The sequence below is a fragment of the Pungitius pungitius genome, chromosome 17 (genome assembly GCF_949316345.1).
Source record: "Pungitius pungitius chromosome 17, fPunPun2.1, whole genome shotgun sequence".
Taxonomy (NCBI): Eukaryota; Metazoa; Chordata; class Actinopteri; order Perciformes; family Gasterosteidae; genus Pungitius; species Pungitius pungitius.
In genome coordinates this window covers 15,332,811-15,350,804 of record NC_084916.1, presented here as the reverse complement: position 1 = coordinate 15,350,804, position 17,994 = coordinate 15,332,811, and the positions used below count along the sequence as shown (strand labels likewise).

The following is a 17,994-nucleotide window of genomic DNA, read 5'->3' as shown; positions in this document are numbered from 1 at the left end:
CGGTAAAATGTCGTCCTCTACTTTGTGCTATAGCATTATTTTATAGGTGTAAAAAGAAATGACGTCTACATTTGTGCGTTTACCACCGATATTAAAAATCACGTTGAAAACTGGTCTAAACATAGACGTCTTTTCAACGTCTACGAATAGACGTTGAAACAACTTTCACTTTTAAACCAATTTTCAACGTATTTTCAACGTTGGGCCATAGACGTCTTTTAAACGTCTTTTCAACGGCAAAATTGCTCGCTGGAAAAGTACAGGTTACACACAATCAGCTGTTGACAGTTGTCAATCATGTCAACAGCCTTTAACATGGACAACACAATTTGATTAATTTGTATTTATTCATATCAATATAAAACTAAACACTTTTCCTATACAAAAATAAATTATATTTTGTGAAAATAAACTATGAAATTATAATTGGAGCAACAACATGAACCAGTGAGTTTAGAATTTTGTGTTTGTAAACCGTTTTTCTGAATCATTGGCACTTCATTTTCAGATTCTGTAACAAGATCTGGCTCTGAGTCACTTGAATCCGGATCGTATACCTGAAATTAGCTCCGTATCCCTCATCGTCACTTCAATGATTCAGAATGCGCAGAAGACACCTCAGCTGCAGATGCCTCTCTTCAACATGTTAATTCAATTCAATTAATTTTTATTTTGTTCAACCCAAAATGAAAAATAAGCCTGAGGGAGCTTTACAGTCTGTAAACATGCAGCATTCTGTCCCAAAACCATCACATCGGCACAGATAAAACTCCCTTCAACTGGACAACCCTTAAGGGTGAACAGTGGAGGAGTAGGTGTGTGCAGAAAGAACAACTTAAAGATGTACAGTACGTTCAATTCCTACGACAGAAATTATTCAAATATTCAGAGTAGTACACCAGGTGTAAGGCAGGACAAGGCAGGACATCAGATGTAACCTCCATCCACAGGAACCTGTGAGGAGGGAAGAACAAAGACTTTAGGGAAAATGCAAAGTGTGTAATTTGGGTTTATAATGACAGTAATAAAAAAGTGACTTATAATTATAACAGCAGCAGGTGTTTTAGAACCCTTATTTATGGATTGTTTACTTATGACATTATAAACAATTTATGACATTTCTAGAGTAACATTTCCAGGTATATTACACAGTACCATACTTTACAATGTTGCTTTAAGCATGCAGTAACTTACAATGTTTTGGCTAGCTTGTTTACAGGCCACAACTTGTTCACCTGCAATCTGTGTTTAGGCCGCGTTGCTTTAAAAACGTGTATTTTCTACATGAAATGGGAACGGCAATAACATGATATGGGTACAGCAACAACCTAACGCATAAGCAACTCCAAACACACGGAAAATACTCTATGATGTTTACTTTTGGTCCAGTTCATGTTGAACGCTAAGCATGCTCCGAGCTAGCATGCTCGAAGCTAGCATGCTAACTAGCAAACTACCTGCGCTAACGCTAACTAGCTTAACAAAATAACAGTCCTTCCCGTATCGAGTGGGCAGCACAAGTAAAATAACTGGTTATAGTTCCAGGTGTGCTTCATTCAAACACTCACGTACTTACAGAGTATTGGGGCCGGTAGCCGTGGTTGTATCAGCCCGTTCACGTCGCTCTGCTCCCGGTGGAAGGTCGGCAAGCGTCTAAGAACTTGCGCATGCGCGTTACAGATGTGATCAGAGTTACGTGTTTTCAACTAATGTTTGAAACGGCCCGCATTATTTTGTCCTTAAAGCATATTGTTACGCCTCCTCTCCCGAGCCGGAGACTCTGTACACACACTCTCTATTTCCATATTCATTACGTTTTAAGGAAGATCTTAAATGCGTTGAAATCACGTCTTTGCGTAGACCAAATTTCGCCGACCAGTTCATTCATTATTATGATAATCTTAATGATATTATCGTCTCTCTTTCAACCTTACGTTACAACATGACACATAATCAATACATTTACCCGTTTCTAGCACGTTGATGTTTCACGCACTTTTTCGCCGGTTGAAAAGACGTTGAAATGAGGTCTTAGACGTTCAGACCTCATTTCAACCCGATTTCAACCATATTTCAACGTTCAAATAACGCATTGTGCTCACTGGGTAGTGTCACGGGAAGTTCCACTCTGCTACATATGGCTGATTTCACAGAAGGAACGCCGACTGCTCATGAACCGTTCATGAAGTATCATCATACGGCATTTCAATGGTCCGTTTATGGTTTTATTGCGATGCTCTTGTGGTGGAAAGGTCAGCCGCTCCGATGCTGTGAGTTAGCGGAGTCTCGGCGGTGGGAGGGGGAGGAGGGGGAGGGAGGGAGGGAGGGAGGGGGGGCGTTGCATAACAGGCGAGGACAGGTGGTGGGGTTCCTTCAAGTGAACAGAGGCAGCAGGCCGTCCCTTTTTATAGAAATTCATTCACGGGTCCACGTTCATTTATAGATGCTTTTTTTTTTTTACCGTCTGATCCCCAACATTTCTAAATCTAATGATCCATCTTTCCTTCTGTCAGTCCATCTGTGTCCTTCACAGGCGCCTCCCAGATATTCAGAACTTTTATGGACATCCTGTGGGGATCGCGGGAGAAGTCCCATGTGCGAAGAAGAAGACGTGTCCAGAAGAAAGGCCCTCGGGTTTAGGCCTCTTGGCTGGTTTGAGGAATAGATCATGGTCTGGGTTAAAAATAAACCCTTTCTGACAGAAAGGCCCTGGAGGTAAACTCTACATACGCAGGCTTGGAAGAGAGCCCGGGTTTCACTTTCAGCGCCGACAGCAAAATGAAGCCAAAATGGTTTAAAAACACAGTACACACTTGAACTGGTTTATCTTTCAGGTTTTTCCGATGACGTTACTCTTGTCTGCTGGGGGAGTGTTGACGGGCCATCAGCTGGTTAAACTCTAAATCATCAGTACATTTCATATTCTGTTCATGTCAATAGTATGGAATGAACATTGGAGCAACTATTGTTGTCTCGGTTAGATATGATTTATATTATTTAGAACTGTGTGTTGGTCTGCAACGTGAACAGTTACAATAAAGGTGTGGCATTTATTTTGGCGTTCTACTCTGCATGATGGAAAAGTGTAAAGGTCAGACATTTGGTTAACTAAAAGCCAAAGTGATTTGCTTCCTCTTAATAGATATATTCCAAAGTCAAGTGCAATTCCCCTCGTTGATTAAAGTCACTCACTTCACTGCAGAAAACATTGGCTAAAAATGGCCTGCCTTCATACAGCTGTTAATTATGAAAAGGACGTAGTTATCCAACCATTTCACCCTCTGATCTTCTCCTCTTCCTCCTCAGGGAAGCCTCTCACATTCATCCCGAGTCCAACTGGTGTGTGTGTGTGTGTGTGAACGCATGAGGAATGCCCTCGCTGTCATTTGTGATCATCGTCGCTTCACAGCACCGAAACACAGTCAAATCTCACGAAGGTCACATTTTGATCAGCAAGAAAAGCTATAAGAGGACTGAAACTTTTCAGTCTAAATTTAGAAGCAAGCCCCTAACGTTTATGCTTGAAGGTTTAATGCACATTTTGGAGGATAATTGGATGGTAACTCATCCTAACTGCAGCAGAGAGGAGACAAAAGGTGCACTGACTAAGACGGTGAAATCCCCCAAAGACCATTTGTGCCTGTTTTATATGCAAAATAGTACATTTATCTTACTGAAGTTTGGTTTAAATATGCATCCATTCCCGGCGCTCCTGTGCAGCATCCCCAGCTGGAGCTTCGGTTGCCAGATGTTGACGTGGAACACAGGTTTGGGCCTTTAAGTTTAGCACGAGGTAACCTCGCCGTGACGCCACACGCAGTCACTCAACAGAACCAGAGCTCCGGGCATGAATAGAGGCATTTTCACTCATTTTCTCTGTGTTTTGGTGTTTCATCCGCATTGTTCTCCGATTTACGCCAGAGGTCGTAAAAAAAAAAACAACCCAAAATGAACTGTGAGGTATCCAAAAAGACAAGTGCGACCCGTAGATATTCCCATAGACTGTGGGTGTGACTGGCAAAAAGCCACAAACCAACCTCCCACGATGCCGAGGAGGAAGGGCACTCATCCCGTGAACTCATATCTCACATCCGTGGACTACTTTTCTCCTTTTATACAAGACAAGGGAGGAGAAGAGAGAATTTCAAGAGACCAACTTCTCTGCGATGGCTTTATCAGAGATGTGTTTTTTTTTCTTCTTGTTGGTGCTAAAGAAGCAGCTGCCCTGCTGCTGCTGTAGATGCTAATGATGAGGGCTCCGTCGGTTATTCTCCCCGGGTCCGTTTCCCACGACGGCAGGCTCTTCTCCTTTGTCATTTTCCCAGCTTCCATGAGCCAGTGGGATACTTTGAGATGTTAATTACCATCTTCATCCACACGTTCCAAAGCTTTCTGGAAACAACTGTTGCACATCATCATGAAATGGGTTTCCAACGGGGGCCCAGGGAAATAATTATATAATCAATAAAGGAGGAAGTTTACTTTATGAATTCGCGGGTGTACTGAGTAATCATAGCGACCCAACCCCCCCCCCCCCATTATTACATCGTCTTCCATCCACCTCCGCACAAACATTTCCTATCAATCACTGCACTCGGATTGGAGTCGTCGGCGCTTGATTTCACCGCTCGGCTGTCACTTTGACGTTTTGATCAGCAGTTTTCTAAAATCCGTCTTGGGACGACAGATTTTCCATTACGCAGCATGGGGGGGGGGGGAGGCCTCGAGGGACGAATGGAGACATTTGTTATGAGACAGTGAAACACTGATGTGACAAAGATATTCAATGTGGAGAATGAAGGACTGCTTTAAAACTCAGGAACTAATATAGCATGTCATAATAGTTATTATACGCTGTATGACTTCTTTTTCTACTTAAAAGGGAAACTACAAAATGGTCACTTTGAGATCGAACCACACGCAACCTTGAATTCATCTTTTCTGTTATTCTCCGGATGATATTTAAAAAAAAAAAAGATTCCTTTTACTAACTCTCACACTGTATTACTTTAATTACAAAGCAAAGTTAGCAAATTAAAACCGACGGCCGTGATTGGAAATCCTCAAGACTCCTTTAGGTGCACATGCAGTTATTGGTATTTGAATTGTTGTATTGAATATCAACATGTATAAATATTTTAGTATAATACCCCTCTGACAGAAGAAGTGTCGTGATATTTGTGCCATAAAATACTAACAGAGCTGAAGGTGTGAACAGCTAATAACTCTGAATAAAGGTGAAACAGTAAACGGTGAGTGGATGAAGGGGTGTCTTTCATTTCTTGTTTAAAATGCTGCTCGGCACCTTTAGATTCTGTCATTTAGGCCGACGTGTGACAATAACGTGGAGAGCAACACCGAGGGCTTCTCTGATCACTTTTTTTCCCAACTCATCACATTATGCAAAGAGATTTCTGCAGTCCTCGGCTGTGATTGTGCACAGCAAAATGTTCTCATTTGGAAGATAATTACGAGGACGACGGCAGAAGGCAGCACAGAACCGGCACGTTGCGATTGGCTAATTACAGTACACAAGGTGCTTTATAATGACTAATAATCACCAAAACGTGATTATAGCTTGTAAAAAGCTCATGTGAATGTCACAGGGATTGTTATTTCTACTGTAATGACAAAAAAACTGCGTTGGAAACATAAATCGTGCGATTGGATGACTCCTCAAAGCCATAAAAAAAACCCTTTTTACTTTTGGACATTAAAGCAAAATCACTCCGAAAAGGATATCAATTATTTTCCTTTTGGCGAGGAAAGATCGCCGTGTTCCTTTTTTTTTTTATAGATGAAAAGCAAAAAATAAATGTTACACAGCTTGCACTTAGGACTTAGTTTAACCGCAGGTTGGTAATTAGTAAACAAAGTGAGAAATGCAGAAACGTGTGACTCAAGGTGAAGTGATTCGTGGAGCTTGACCATGTCGGATATATTCTTTCTTCCTGTCTGCTCCGGCTGGCTAAGAATGCACATGGAGGTCCATCTAATGGCGTTCATGCCAATCAAGATGGAGGAAAATCAACTGCGTGCGACCAGCGTCAATCGATTATCACTGAAAACACTCATAAACAAACCCATTACAGATTTAATAAGTCCCATTGATCGGCCACACGACATTCTGAGAAGAGACTCTGCACACCTGCTTGGTGGTGTTTTCTCTCTGAAGACCTCGAGGTGCAATGAGGTCAAACATTTCCCCGTTTGAAGATGTAACACTGGCACCAAAAACACCTCAAACCACCTCAAACCAGGCGGCCTTCCATGACATTCAGAGGCCATTCAGTAAAAAAAAAAAACATGCCTGGAATGGTTCTGATTTGAATCGATATTTTGAATTATCAACAAAGCATGTTATTAGCCAGCAGCATGTGCGCTTCTTTGTCTTATGACGGCTCGGTAGTGATAACCTAAACATGTCATCTTGGTCCAACGGAACTGTTACTGGTGCTTAGGAACAGAGAGGAAACCAACCCCACGGCTCATTAAACCACACGCGATCTGAAATATCAGCCTCGCACTTCACTTTGCCGCCGTAAAGGCGTCTCTCTCCGAGCAGAAGTGATTTCCCCTAACTGCTGCCGCGCTCTTCACGCGGCACTTTCAGCTTTTGCAGCCCCCCCCCCCTCCCCCCCGACACCCTCCTTCGCTTAGACACCAACTGCGATGTCACACGAGACACTTACAGTGTGTTGAGGGTTCAGGCCTCTCCCTCCTTCCCTCCTCCCCCCCTCGGCCCAGACGAGTGGTGGCTGGGCCGAGGGGGGGGGGGGGGGGGGGGGGAGCTGTCAATCGAAATCCTCCTGCCGAGATGGGCGTGGGCCTGCATCACCTGGGGATGACAGGTGTGCAGTTTGTTGGAGGGTGTGAGTGAAAATGGGCAGAAACTGGGAAACTTGAATGAATGTGAATTGAACGCCTCAGGTGATCCTTCTCGAGCCTCCACAATGATCCAGAGGCAACGTTTTGCTGATGGGTGATGATTACGGGGATGGAGACAGTTATCACTGTTTGTCTTTGTCAAAAGAGCGGGTTGATTTTACCGCGTGCGCGTCGATCAGCGGCGACACACCGTGTGTTGACAAGAACCCGGAGAGCCGAGGGGAGGAAGGAAAGAGTCTTTGCCTTTCGCCTCCAAATAGAGAAGCGGACGCGGCGACACGCGGCGACACCGTCCTCGACCTCCGCCGGCCCGCGCTGACCCGCTCTTTTACTGATGGGACACATCAGACAGGTGTGAACGCCTCGGACAAAAAGAGAGAGAGAGAGAGAAAGAGAGAGATGGCGATGGGGCAGAGTATATAATATGATAACTGTTATAGTGTGATAAAAAAAATAGCATTTTCCGTGACATCTGTCAGTGAAATTGTTCCCCTTATGTCGGTGCAATGCAGGGCCGGTTCTGGTCCAAACACGCAGTGAGACAGAGGATGTTTTCGGGAAAGCAGAATGGCGACACGTTTGATTCTTTGGGGAAAGGTCAGCAGCCGTGTGAAGTGCACGTGGCACATCAAGCGTTCTGGTGTGACCCTCTAACTCCGGACCTCATTTTCAAAACCCTAATTTCATAAATACGTGAAACACGACCTCGCCTTAATATCATAATATACAATGAAAAAATGTTGAGAACAAAGAAAAACCGTCATAAACAAGTACAAATATGTAATTTTTATATTTCAGCTATATTATTTGAGGAACGTTGTCATTCATTTGCTGTCTGTGTTGTAACAGAAACAGATGGAGCACATCAGAACATCTGTGTCTTCAAAATGGAAATAAATGAATATGCAGAACTGTGAGCTTTTGAGACAAGTCAGTATATTAATGTTAAAAACAATGATATGAAGTCTTTAAGGGCATATTTATCCGAAGGGGGACCCTGGATGGTAGGATTAAAGTTAATCGTCTCATGACCCCTCAGACGACCCCTAGCTCGGAAACCGCCGCTTTAACTGATAGAAGAAGTATATCAATTCCATTCCACCATAGTGCTTGATGAGTATTACGGCGATATCCGGAGTCGATTGTAACAATCCAATAACGGCAACGATTCCCAGCATCCCATAACGGAACAAAAGGCAAAACATTGGAACTGAATAATGACCACAGCGGACGAATGAAAAGTGAGAGAGAGAGAGAGAGAGAGAGAGAGGTTGGGAGAGAGAAGGGGTCTAATTTTAGAACCTGGTGATAAGCTGTGCTCCATGTGGGACAGGGTGATATCAAAGGGAATGCATGCTGACTCTGTTGCCATGGCAATCATAATTCAGCTTGGATGTCTCCTTAATTAGGAGTCAGAGAGATGTAAAAGAAAAGAAGAAAGGGGGGGGGGTAAAAAAAAAAGAGAAAAAGAGGAAGGAATCACATGAACCAAAGTCATCTTCGCAGCAACAGGAATCGATCCTCTGCTCCACTGTGGATCCGGAGTGCGGTGGAACGGTCTCACTCGACATGAGGAGGACCACGCATGAATCACGAAGGCCCAGCTGCTGCAAAATCCACCAGCCTGCGCGTGGAATGCTGTAATATTTTTTTTGGGGGGGGGCATATATATATGTCCACTCACCAACGTAAAGGTTTGAGAGCCTTGAGCGTGTCACGGCACAGTTGATATAATGTATCCCATAATGCCACGAATCACTGGCGCGTGTAGCTCCGGGTTTCGGGAATAATGCAGAGTAACAAACTGCTGAATAACAGTGACTCGAGCGCCGTGAATAAGGGTCACAAAGCGGAGTTTGACAGAGATCGATGTCAAGCCCCGAAGCCCAAAATATTCACCGTGAAGGCGGCGGCCTTTCGTTTTGTGACGTGAAGGAAAGGAGAAGAAGAAAAAAGAGAGGAGACGCTTGTTGCAACTCGTTCATCCATGTCGGATTATTTCAAATTAAAAGAAAAATGGATGAATAATTGATTTATTCATTAGCAGGATGCGACATCCAGAGCAGCTAATAAAAAGTCATCTCTAAAAATGGGTCCGGAACGACATTCCCCAGCACAGTGATTCATCATCTGGTCCCAAAATTCCGTCTGGGCGGTGTAATCGCTCATCGAGGGACACGTGCAAGCGCCCATACTACGGCTGCGTGTTAGTTGGTTCGCTGATCAGTCCGTCAATCAGAATATTTACACAACCACGCTATATTCGCATATCGATTGGATGGATATTGATGTTTGAGCTTTGACCTTTAGATACCTCCGAATCTGTTAAACTACCCTTGTTTTTGGGGCTTTTGGCTCCAAGTATCTTCACTGAGGCCCAAACCTCATATCGTGAGCAAAAAAAGAGATCAATTCAAGTCGTGTCTGCAGTACTTTGACTAAATGCAGCTTAAACAGACATGCCAAGGAGGCCATTACCTCTCCTACATGGAATATCAGGCTTGAACACGTAAAGTGCGATCCGTATATATATTTGCAAGAATGTCAAGCTTTTACTCAACACTCAGAGAACAATGAGAAGCTCTTTTGTGGTGTAATGGACTACGTCTGCAGCCACTAATGAGGCTTTAATGTCATGTGTCCGCCCACCAACAATATCACCAAACCCTTTTCTCTCCTCCTCTTCGCGGTTAGAGACGGCGGTGAGATGAAAATATTTAGCAGCATCAGGATTCTTTTTTAATGAATTGTGTAATAAATGGTGTGTTCATTTTTTGATTTATGAGGGGAATGTTGTAGCATATTAATCAAATTAATTGATCTGGTTTTCTGTGTCTTTTTGTTTATATATTTATATACATACATATATATATTTAATGCTCCTTTTTGTGTTATTGTTGCCTTTTGTGTTTCGTTACATTTCCATTAAATAAACACACATATATTCTCCACCACAGAGGGAGGCCAGACGCTAACGATGTGTTTGCCATCCCTCACAAAGACTGTTGTTCAGTCTTTGAACACAAGTAACCTGGAAGCATGTCCTTTTTTCCCCCCTTCGGGGGATTGTTTACACCATTTATTGCATTCTAGCCTGATATATTGGTACTGTTTGACCTCTTTAACCCTCTACTCTGGGCACCCATTGCTGGTTTTTAGACGTTGCGAGTCGTTAAAATGAAATAAACGTTCCGAATTCAAAAGGACGACGGCACGGAGCCAGAGGTCTTGGTTTTGAAAGTGCCTCAATAAGGAATCACAAAAGACACCACTGTTGGGTCGCGCCTCCATTAAGACGCTATTAAAGTCAGCTGCATACACCTAAAGCACCACTTATTTCATAATTGTAACAAATTGGCCATTCTTTGAGGGCGCTTGGTTCCTGTTTAAATAAAACAGCTTGGAGGCAGGAAGCAAACAAGAGGCAATTATCATACATTATCTTCTATGATTATTCATAACAACCTCTTAAACGGGATGATTTGCTCTCTGCGCTCTCCAATGGATCTGAAAGGCCTTTTGTGTCTCGCTCTTGCTGCTTCTCTTGAGAACACTTGAATATTTTATAAAAGCTCCAAGGTCCTCAGAGGAAGACCTCAGTCAGTTAGATGTTGTCATGTTTATTTTTTTTAGTTGGTCGAGTGCCTTCTGAACGTCTGAATGCTTTGGAAACGCTCCTCAGGAGCAACGTGCACCACCTGCTGGACCAAAGAGACGGGCCGGTTTCAGGGTGGCGGTTGAGCTGCGTCTATTTCGGATCAGAGTTGTAAAGTAGTGAAAGAGTACATTCACGAAACAACAAAACACAAGTTACTTTTTCAGCCTCTTTGGTTAGCTAAAATATTGACTTTTTACTGCACTACAAGTGCAATCACTAGTTTCTTTTCCGAATAAGATTCAACATAAAAAGATGTGATAATTTATTAAATATAAGATCTTGAACCAGAGATTCAACATTATTGAGTTGTTCTAATTTGAAAACCATTTTTGTGTGTAAGCCTGATCAGACAGGTCCCAAAGAGGCTGGAAGACTGATCCACAAAGTCACCTAAACATCTCACCTTAAATGTTAAACAAGGATTCACTGACATCTTCCTGGAATCAGTTCATCCGAACACACAAACTAGTAAAACTCATTGATTACTGTGAAGAGATCACAACAAACAACAGTGTCATCAGACGCTGCCGATGCAGAGCGACGCGTTGGTGCCGCCGAAGCCGAACGAGTTGGTGAGGGCGACGCGGCGCCCCCGGGCGTCCCACGGCTGCGCCGCGCGGGGCACGTAGTTCAGATCGAACTCCGGCTCGGTCCGGTCCAGGTTGAGGGTCGGGGGCAGGACCCCGTGGTAGCAGGCCAGGGCGGCGAAGGCCGCCTCCAGGGCCCCCGCCGCCCCGAGCAGGTGCCCCGTGGCCCCTTTGGTGGAGGAGACGGCCAGGCTCTCGGCGGCGTGCCGGAAGAGCCTCTTGATGGCGGCGTTTTCCGCCGCGTCTCCCAAAGGCGTGGACGTGGCGTGGGCGTTCACGTACGTCACGTCGGCCGGCGAGACGCCGGCGTCCCTGAGGGCCGCCGACATGCATCTGTAAAGACAGCGTACCAAGTTCAACTCAAACTCTTCCACAAACATTGGATTAATTTATAACCTTCATGATCACATTCTATAAACTGTGTGGTGTGAACGGCATCACAAACAAACATCCCCTCTTTCAGGTCATTGTTTTGGACTAAAAAAAGGAGTCACCTGAACGCTCCATCTCCGTCCGCAGTGGGTGCAGTGATGTGACTGGCATCTCCAGAGAGTCCATAACCCAGGATCTCGGCGTAAATCCTGGCCCCTCTTCTCGCCGCGTGGCCGAGCTCCTCCAGGAGGAGCACCGCCGCCCCCTCGCCCATCACGAACCCCTCTCGCTCCGGGTGAAAGGGCCTCGACGCCTTCGCGGGGTCGTCGTTCCACCTGGTGGCGAGGGCCCGGGCCCTGGCGAAGCCGGCCACCGACAGGGGCCCCACGCAGGACTCCGTGCCCCCCGAGAGCATAGCGGCCGCATCCCCGTGGGCGATGAACCTGGCGGCGTCTCCCACGGCGTGGGCCCCCGTGGCGCACGCCGTGGACACCGCGTGGTTGGGGCCCTTCAGTTTGTGCCTGATGCTTATGTGTCCCGCAGCCATGTTGACAAGGATGCGCGGCACGAAGAAGGGGCTGACTTTCTTGTAGCCCTTCTCTCGGAAGGCGGCGGAGGTGCGAGCGATTTCGTCCAGGGAGACCATGCCCATGCCGACAGCCACCCCGGTGTTGACCTGTTCCTCGGGGGTTTCGGGACGCCAGCCCGAGTCCTCCAGGGCCAGCTGGGCAGCTGCGAGGGCCATCACGGTGGCTGAGGACATGCTGCCGATCTCTCCACGGGATGCAAACCTCTCCTCATCAAACTGGCCGCGGTCACTTCCTCTGGGCACCAGTGCCGCCACTTTGCAGGGGATGGACTTGTAGTCCTCCGAGTGAAGGGCAACGATCCCGCTGTGCCCTTTAACGAGGCGGTCCCAGGTTAGGCCGGTGCCTGTGCCCAGGGGACACACTAACCCTATCCCAGTTATGACAACCCTCCTTTTGTGCTTTCCGGAGCTGCAGTGTCTGGAGTCTTGGTTCGGACAAACACACACGGCCCTTCGGAGAAGTGTCCTCGTGCTCCGTGTCCTCAGCTTAGTGCAGCAGGATAGAGCCGACATGCTGTTCTATCCGTCTACCGTTACTCACCTCCGGACTTCAGTGCGTTACTTACTGGGCCGAGGGTTGTTAGGGAAACTCATCGCATTCACTAAACAAAAAAACAAACATCCTTGGATCGGTCTGCTGCGATTCTTAGGTAGCCCTTATGAACGCCGGATTAAATTAAAATCTATACATCGTTGTTAAAACTAGGATAAAACGATTAACCAGGAATACAATGACTTACGGTTACTTACTACTACTTACTTACTTATGGTTAAAACAAAAATAAAGTTATGTACATTATTTAGGGCGGCAAACTTCTATGCAGGCGATTGCGGGTCAGCTAAAAACAGGACCAAAAACATCCACTAGCCAAACTATAGCTTCATCGCTAGTCCTCCTACCGGGAAAGGCGAAAGACTTTCAGTTTGTTCGGAAAATACCACAATGGCTTTGTCACCAGCAGTGACGACACTGTGTGAGAATTCAGATGAAGTCTTTCTAGACGTTGCGAAGTTGTTACTTACTTATGCCGATAACATTTTAAGGTAAGGTTGTGAAACGCAATACACCAGCGATGCGTTTGAGGTGTGATGTGTTGGTCTTTTTCGTACATTAACCGTTAACAACCGTGCCAGCGTCAGCCCAACCGCCGGGTAAAGCTAACATAACGTTAACTTAGCGTTACTAAGTGTAGGCATTTGTCTTTGGCAGCACACGCCCTTGCAGGTAAAATTCTGAAATAATTAAAGTGTCAATCGCCATGGTGCTCGTGGGCAATTCGTCCTCCACCCTGAAGTCACCATGTCATATGTTTCTTGAGTGTTTTCAGATCTGTGCAATTGTAAAGCAGACGATCAGTCAATAGTTTGCATACACGAGCACGCGACTTGTGGGTACATGTCATTTAAGTATGAGTAGGGTTGCCACCCGTCTCTTAAAAAACTGAGTCGTCTTGTATTTGAGGATAAAAATAGCGCGTCCCGTTTTGAATCAATACAGGACGGAGTTTGTCCCGTATTTTCCGAGTTGTCTTCAATGCAGCATCCAATTTCGCGAAGACACGTCCTATTCTGCCCCTGATTGGGTTATACTCAACCCCTCCCGCGTCCAGCTCCGAAGCCAAAGCGGATCTAAAACTACCGTCGACAGTGGGAGGAATCACCGGGGGGGGGGGGGGGTCGCAGATTCACGCCCCCACCCGGGGTCCCGTAACGTCTTCTACTACAGGTGGCAACCCAAGAGGAACAATTCTACTTCCTCGTTTCATCTCACCTCCCAACAGGTCTCCCAGTGAGGAAAAGTACAGGTCGATCCGCATAGGCAATCCCACATTCTCCACCAAGCTGCTGCCCATCAACGGTGCCGTGGAATGCCTTTTTGAGATGGGATTTGAGGAGGTAATTGACAAGTATTAGTTCATCTCTCATCAGCCGAACCGTGGGTAAATCTTATGACCTTTTTCCCCTCTTTACAGGCTGAAACCCACCTGGTGTTCCCCAAGTCTGCATCGGTGGAACAGCTGAAGCTCATCAGGGACTCCGTAGCAGCAGAGCGGGATCAGAGACTGCGTGGAGGACAGCCCGTACAACCTATCGCTCAGGCCGTTGCACCCTTGGCCACGACCTCGGTGTCGACCCCGTCCGTGGCGCCAGAGAGCTCCGCTGCTACCTCCGGTCAGCCAGTTACACCACCTGCATCGGAGCCTTCGTCCTTGGTAAGAGTATGTGTGTGTTACGCTGTAAAGTCATTGTGACGCAGTCACACTAAATATCCCTCAACTGACTTTGTTCTCTTTTGAAGGGAAACATTTAAAATTGCATAAACAAGATATGGGGTTTTAAATTGGGGAACATCATCTTAAATTGTCAATTCTTTGGACCTTTACAATAGTACTACTACTGATAGTTGGGTGCACGGTGTAACAGTTGTGTGATCTTGATGTTTATTTCCTTGTCTTTCCCTCAGGAGAACAGTATGAGTTTTTTCCTGTCCCTCCAGTCAAACTTCCAACACGTGATGATTTATGAAGACCCTGAGCTGCAGCAGAAAGCCAGGAGCCACATCCCTCACCAGCAGCTGTCCTCTGATGCGGAGCAGAAGCTGACGGAGGCGAAAGCGGCTGATCCAGGTGAAGTCCCCGTAGTCATTCAGGACAATCGGTTGTATGTTGAACTGTATGCAAATGAAGATATGCATTAAACAGCGATTCAAAGGAACCACCTCACTTGCTTTCCTCTTTGCAGAATGTAAACTTGGAATGGAAGACTTCCTTGTGCTGGAGCTGCTCAGATGGTTCAAGCAGGACTTCTTCTCCTGGGTGGACTGTCTGCCCTGCAGCCAATGCAGAGGCCAGACCGTGCACTCGAGGTCCCTCAGTCCCACCGCCGATGACATCCGCTGGGGAGCCCAGCGAGTGGAAAACCACTACTGTCAAAGCTGCCAGCTCTCCACCAGATTCCCCAGGTCCGTGTGCGCGTGGAGCATTCCTTGGTTCTTACTACTCCAAGAAAGAAAGGAATTCAGGATCAGCTTTTGAGTGAAAAAGTAGAGGTTTTCACCGTTCATGTTGTTGTTCAATCTGACTTTCACTGAAACATTTTTCCTGCAAAACGCTAGCAAGTAGGAATAAAACGAAGCACAAACGTTTGGAGAACACTTGATGCTTTAAATCATTTCTCTCTCTTGTTATTGCCAGGTACAACAATCCAGAGAAGCTTCTTGAAACCAGGAGGGGCCGCTGCGGGGAGTGGGCTAACTGCTTCACGCTGTGCTGCAGAGCCCTCGGTCTGGAGGCCAGATATATCTGGGACAGCACTGGTATGTACAGGACTGACACATGGGGTTCATAGATGGATACCGTATTCATCATGTGCTTCTTTGGCAAGTTAAGTTTGCTTTGTTGTCACTGTCAGTTATAACAACTAGAAATTGGCAAACAATTATTCAATCATGTGGTAATGATGTTAATTCTAATCTAAAGTAAAAAATCTTTGGGATATTGAACCTATATAATAAAATGTATTGCACACCATACAGTGTATTAAAAACAGGTGGTCACAATTTGAATACATAACAAAACGTACTCTTTTAAGCTTTAATGAAGTGCACAAAGTGCTCCAGAGGCTCATTGCACGTCCGTTGGGTTCTGTGACGTTTCAGACCACGTGTGGACAGAGGTCTACTCTGTGTCTCAGCGCCGCTGGCTGCACTGTGACTCATGTGAGAACGGCTGTGACAAACCTCTTCTGTATGAGGTTGGCTGGGGGAAGAAACTGGCCTACATTCTGGCTTTCTCAAAGGACCAGGTCAGAGAAATGGACTGTGTATTAATACTTTGATTACAGCTGCTGCTACGAATCATTATCAATCCTGTTTTATTTCTTGTGGTTGATTTAAAAACGGCCAAATATTCCTTTGACTTTAGACGTAAAACACTGGGGTTGTTGGGAATGAAAATATTTTTTCTTACTCTATAACTTGTATTCTCAGCTCATCCTTTGGGCCAGTAAGGGAAGAGCTGTGCACTGTTTACTGCGGTGCAGGCCGTACTGGTCTCCTCGGGCGATCACACGTTTGATACGGTCCTGGGTGTGTTTGTGATGCAGGTGGTGGACGTGACCTGGAGGTATTCCTGCAAGCACCCAGAGGTTTTGTCGAGAAGGACCAGAGTTCAGGAGGCCTGGCTGCTGCACACCATTGCCGGACTTAATGCCTCGGTAGCTCTCGACCCGTTGAACTCGGTGTGTACCACCCGTTGCTCTGTTGATTCTGATCGAGTGAATGAAGCGCTTTTTTCCTCTTCTGCCGTGTTGCTGAAGAGGCAGCAGCCCCTGAGTCCAGAGAGGAAGAAGGAGCTGACGGAGAGGCTGCTCGTCGAGCTGGTGGAGTTCATCTCCCCCAAGGAACCAAAGCCAGGGGAGCTGGGCGGACGCAACTCGGGCTCTCTGGCCTGGAGGCTGGCCCGGGGGGAGACCAGGAAGGCGGATGCAGGGACCTCCACACGGGTACAGTTTGTTACGTGTGTTGTTAGAATTGAGATAATGCTTTGCATATTTAATGCGAATCAATATTTTACCAGGTGTGTGTTTCTTTCAGGCTACAGGTTATGTGTTCACTCCCACTGAGCAGGAGAAGAGTGGCCGGTTGCTGCATGTGCGCTACAGCGCCACCAAAGACCAGTACTGTCGAGTGTCCAACAACTGCGAGGTCATGCAGAGCTGGGATCAGTGTGCGTGGAAGAAGGAGTCTGTCTTCAGGAAGGTGGAGGACGACTGGCAGATGGTACGTTTGTTGTTTGTTTGTTTGTACATTGGTTTGTGAAACGGGAAGAGCGCGCTATGGGATCCAACGGAAATTGTATTTCTTCCCTCAGGTGTACATCGCTCGAACACAAGGCTCCTCTGTGGGAAAAATTAGCTGGAAGTTTGACTTTTCCTCGGCTGCACTGAAGATAAAGTCCGTCTCGGTCACGGCCAGCAGCCAGACCTTCCACTCCGGGGAAGTCTGCTGGCACCTGCAGGCAGGCCCGAGTACCACGGAGTTCCCCGGAGGTATGGTCCCCGTGATAGACATCCGGATTTGAACACAACGTGCGACGTGATGTCCCCTCCTAATGATTTCCTCTGGCGCGTTTGACCCTGGCAGATGGGAAGCCGCAGTCATTCCAGAGCCTCGGCGGCTCCTCGGAGTTCATTGTTGCGGCGAGCCTCGGCGGTGGAGAGGGGGAGACGTCGTGGCAGCACTCCCAGCTCTTCAGACGCAGCTTGAAGGAGACGGAGGAGTGCTCATTTGAGATCCTCGTCCATTTGGAAGACGCTTAACAGTTGTTGTTTTTTGTTTTATTTCAGGGTTGGCGAGCTTATCACTAAATTACTGGATGACAGTTTTGTATGATGACAAATCAGTGCAATATTTAAATATGTATCAGACCTCTAGGATGATTGAATATGCATGATCTAATTGATGTTCATTCTGTACAAATATTTTAAACATTTAATTTGAGGGATGACCAAATAAACGTAGGAGACACACAGTGTAAAATAAACATGTAAAGGTTTTTAAACTTTAAAAAGGTTCTTTTCTTGTAACATTTTCCGCCACTGCGAATGTGTCTGTAATTTGTGATGCATGGAGACCAAAACGTCGATGCCCTTATAAGCGCAGGTTGAACCAGTTCTCCTGCATCTGTGAATTTAGTTGGTTTAGTTTGTCATTTAATATTTGGCCATTGAATCTTTTACACCTCTCATGCCTGTTGAAGAGTAGTAAGTGGGGAGAACGGGCCCTGAACGTTAGGAAATATATAGTGGTGCAAGCATAATAAAGATATTTTTTCAGTCTGGTAGTCGCTGGGGTGGTGTGTTCATTACGTTTAGTTTTGTCTTTTCACGATAAAGATGGA

The 17,994-nt window shown here is 46.1% G+C and overlaps 2 protein-coding genes across 3 annotated transcripts; one reads left to right on the top strand and one right to left on the bottom strand.

Moving 5' to 3' along the window:
- Positions 1-8,655: 8,655 nt before the first annotated feature.
- On the bottom strand, positions 8,656-12,831 carry oxsm (3-oxoacyl-ACP synthase, mitochondrial). 2 transcript variants are annotated; one of them, XR_005120510.2, is made up of 3 exons: positions 11,628-12,831; positions 10,950-11,466; positions 8,656-10,636 (listed from the first exon to the last, which is right to left on the bottom strand). XR_005120510.2 is itself a non-coding variant. In XM_037474901.2 (2 exons), exons 1-2 carry the CDS (start codon positions 12,605-12,607, stop codon positions 11,064-11,066), a joined length of 1,383 nt encoding a protein of 460 aa, XP_037330798.2. In that variant the 5' UTR covers positions 12,608-12,831; the 3' UTR covers positions 8,656-11,063. The 2 variants fall into 2 exon arrangements, 1 of the variants encoding a protein (XP_037330798.2); XM_037474901.2 differs by having other exon boundaries at positions 8,656-11,466.
- A 71-nt stretch (positions 12,832-12,902) lies between these two features.
- Positions 12,903-17,937, top strand: ngly1 (N-glycanase 1). Its single transcript, XM_037474904.2, has 12 exons — positions 12,903-13,138; positions 13,876-13,990; positions 14,068-14,307; positions 14,559-14,721; positions 14,837-15,056; positions 15,289-15,410; positions 15,753-15,898; positions 16,199-16,309; positions 16,412-16,597; positions 16,689-16,874; positions 16,966-17,143; positions 17,238-17,937. The coding sequence occupies exons 1-12, from the start codon at positions 13,038-13,040 to the stop codon at positions 17,411-17,413; spliced, it is 1,944 nt and encodes a 647-aa protein (XP_037330801.2). The 5' UTR covers positions 12,903-13,037; the 3' UTR covers positions 17,414-17,937.
- Positions 17,938-17,994: the final 57 nt, after the last annotated feature.

Coding starts and splice junctions, on each gene's coding strand:
- ngly1 (XM_037474904.2), top strand. CDS start 13,038: ATGGCTTTGTCACCAGCAGTGACGACACTGTGTGAGAATTCAGATGAA. Junction 13,991..14,067: donor TTGAGATGGGATTTGAGGAG/GTAATTGACAAG, acceptor CCCTCTTTACAG/GCTGAAACCCACCTGGTGTT. Junction 14,722..14,836: donor GGCGAAAGCGGCTGATCCAG/GTGAAGTCCCCG, acceptor TCCTCTTTGCAG/AATGTAAACTTGGAATGGAA.
- oxsm (XM_037474901.2), bottom strand. CDS start 12,607: ATGTCGGCTCTATCCTGCTGCACTAAGCTGAGGACACGGAGCACGAGG. Junction 11,467..11,627: donor GACGGAGATGGAGCGTTCAG/GTGACTCCTTTT, acceptor CTGTCTTTACAG/ATGCATGTCGGCGGCCCTCA.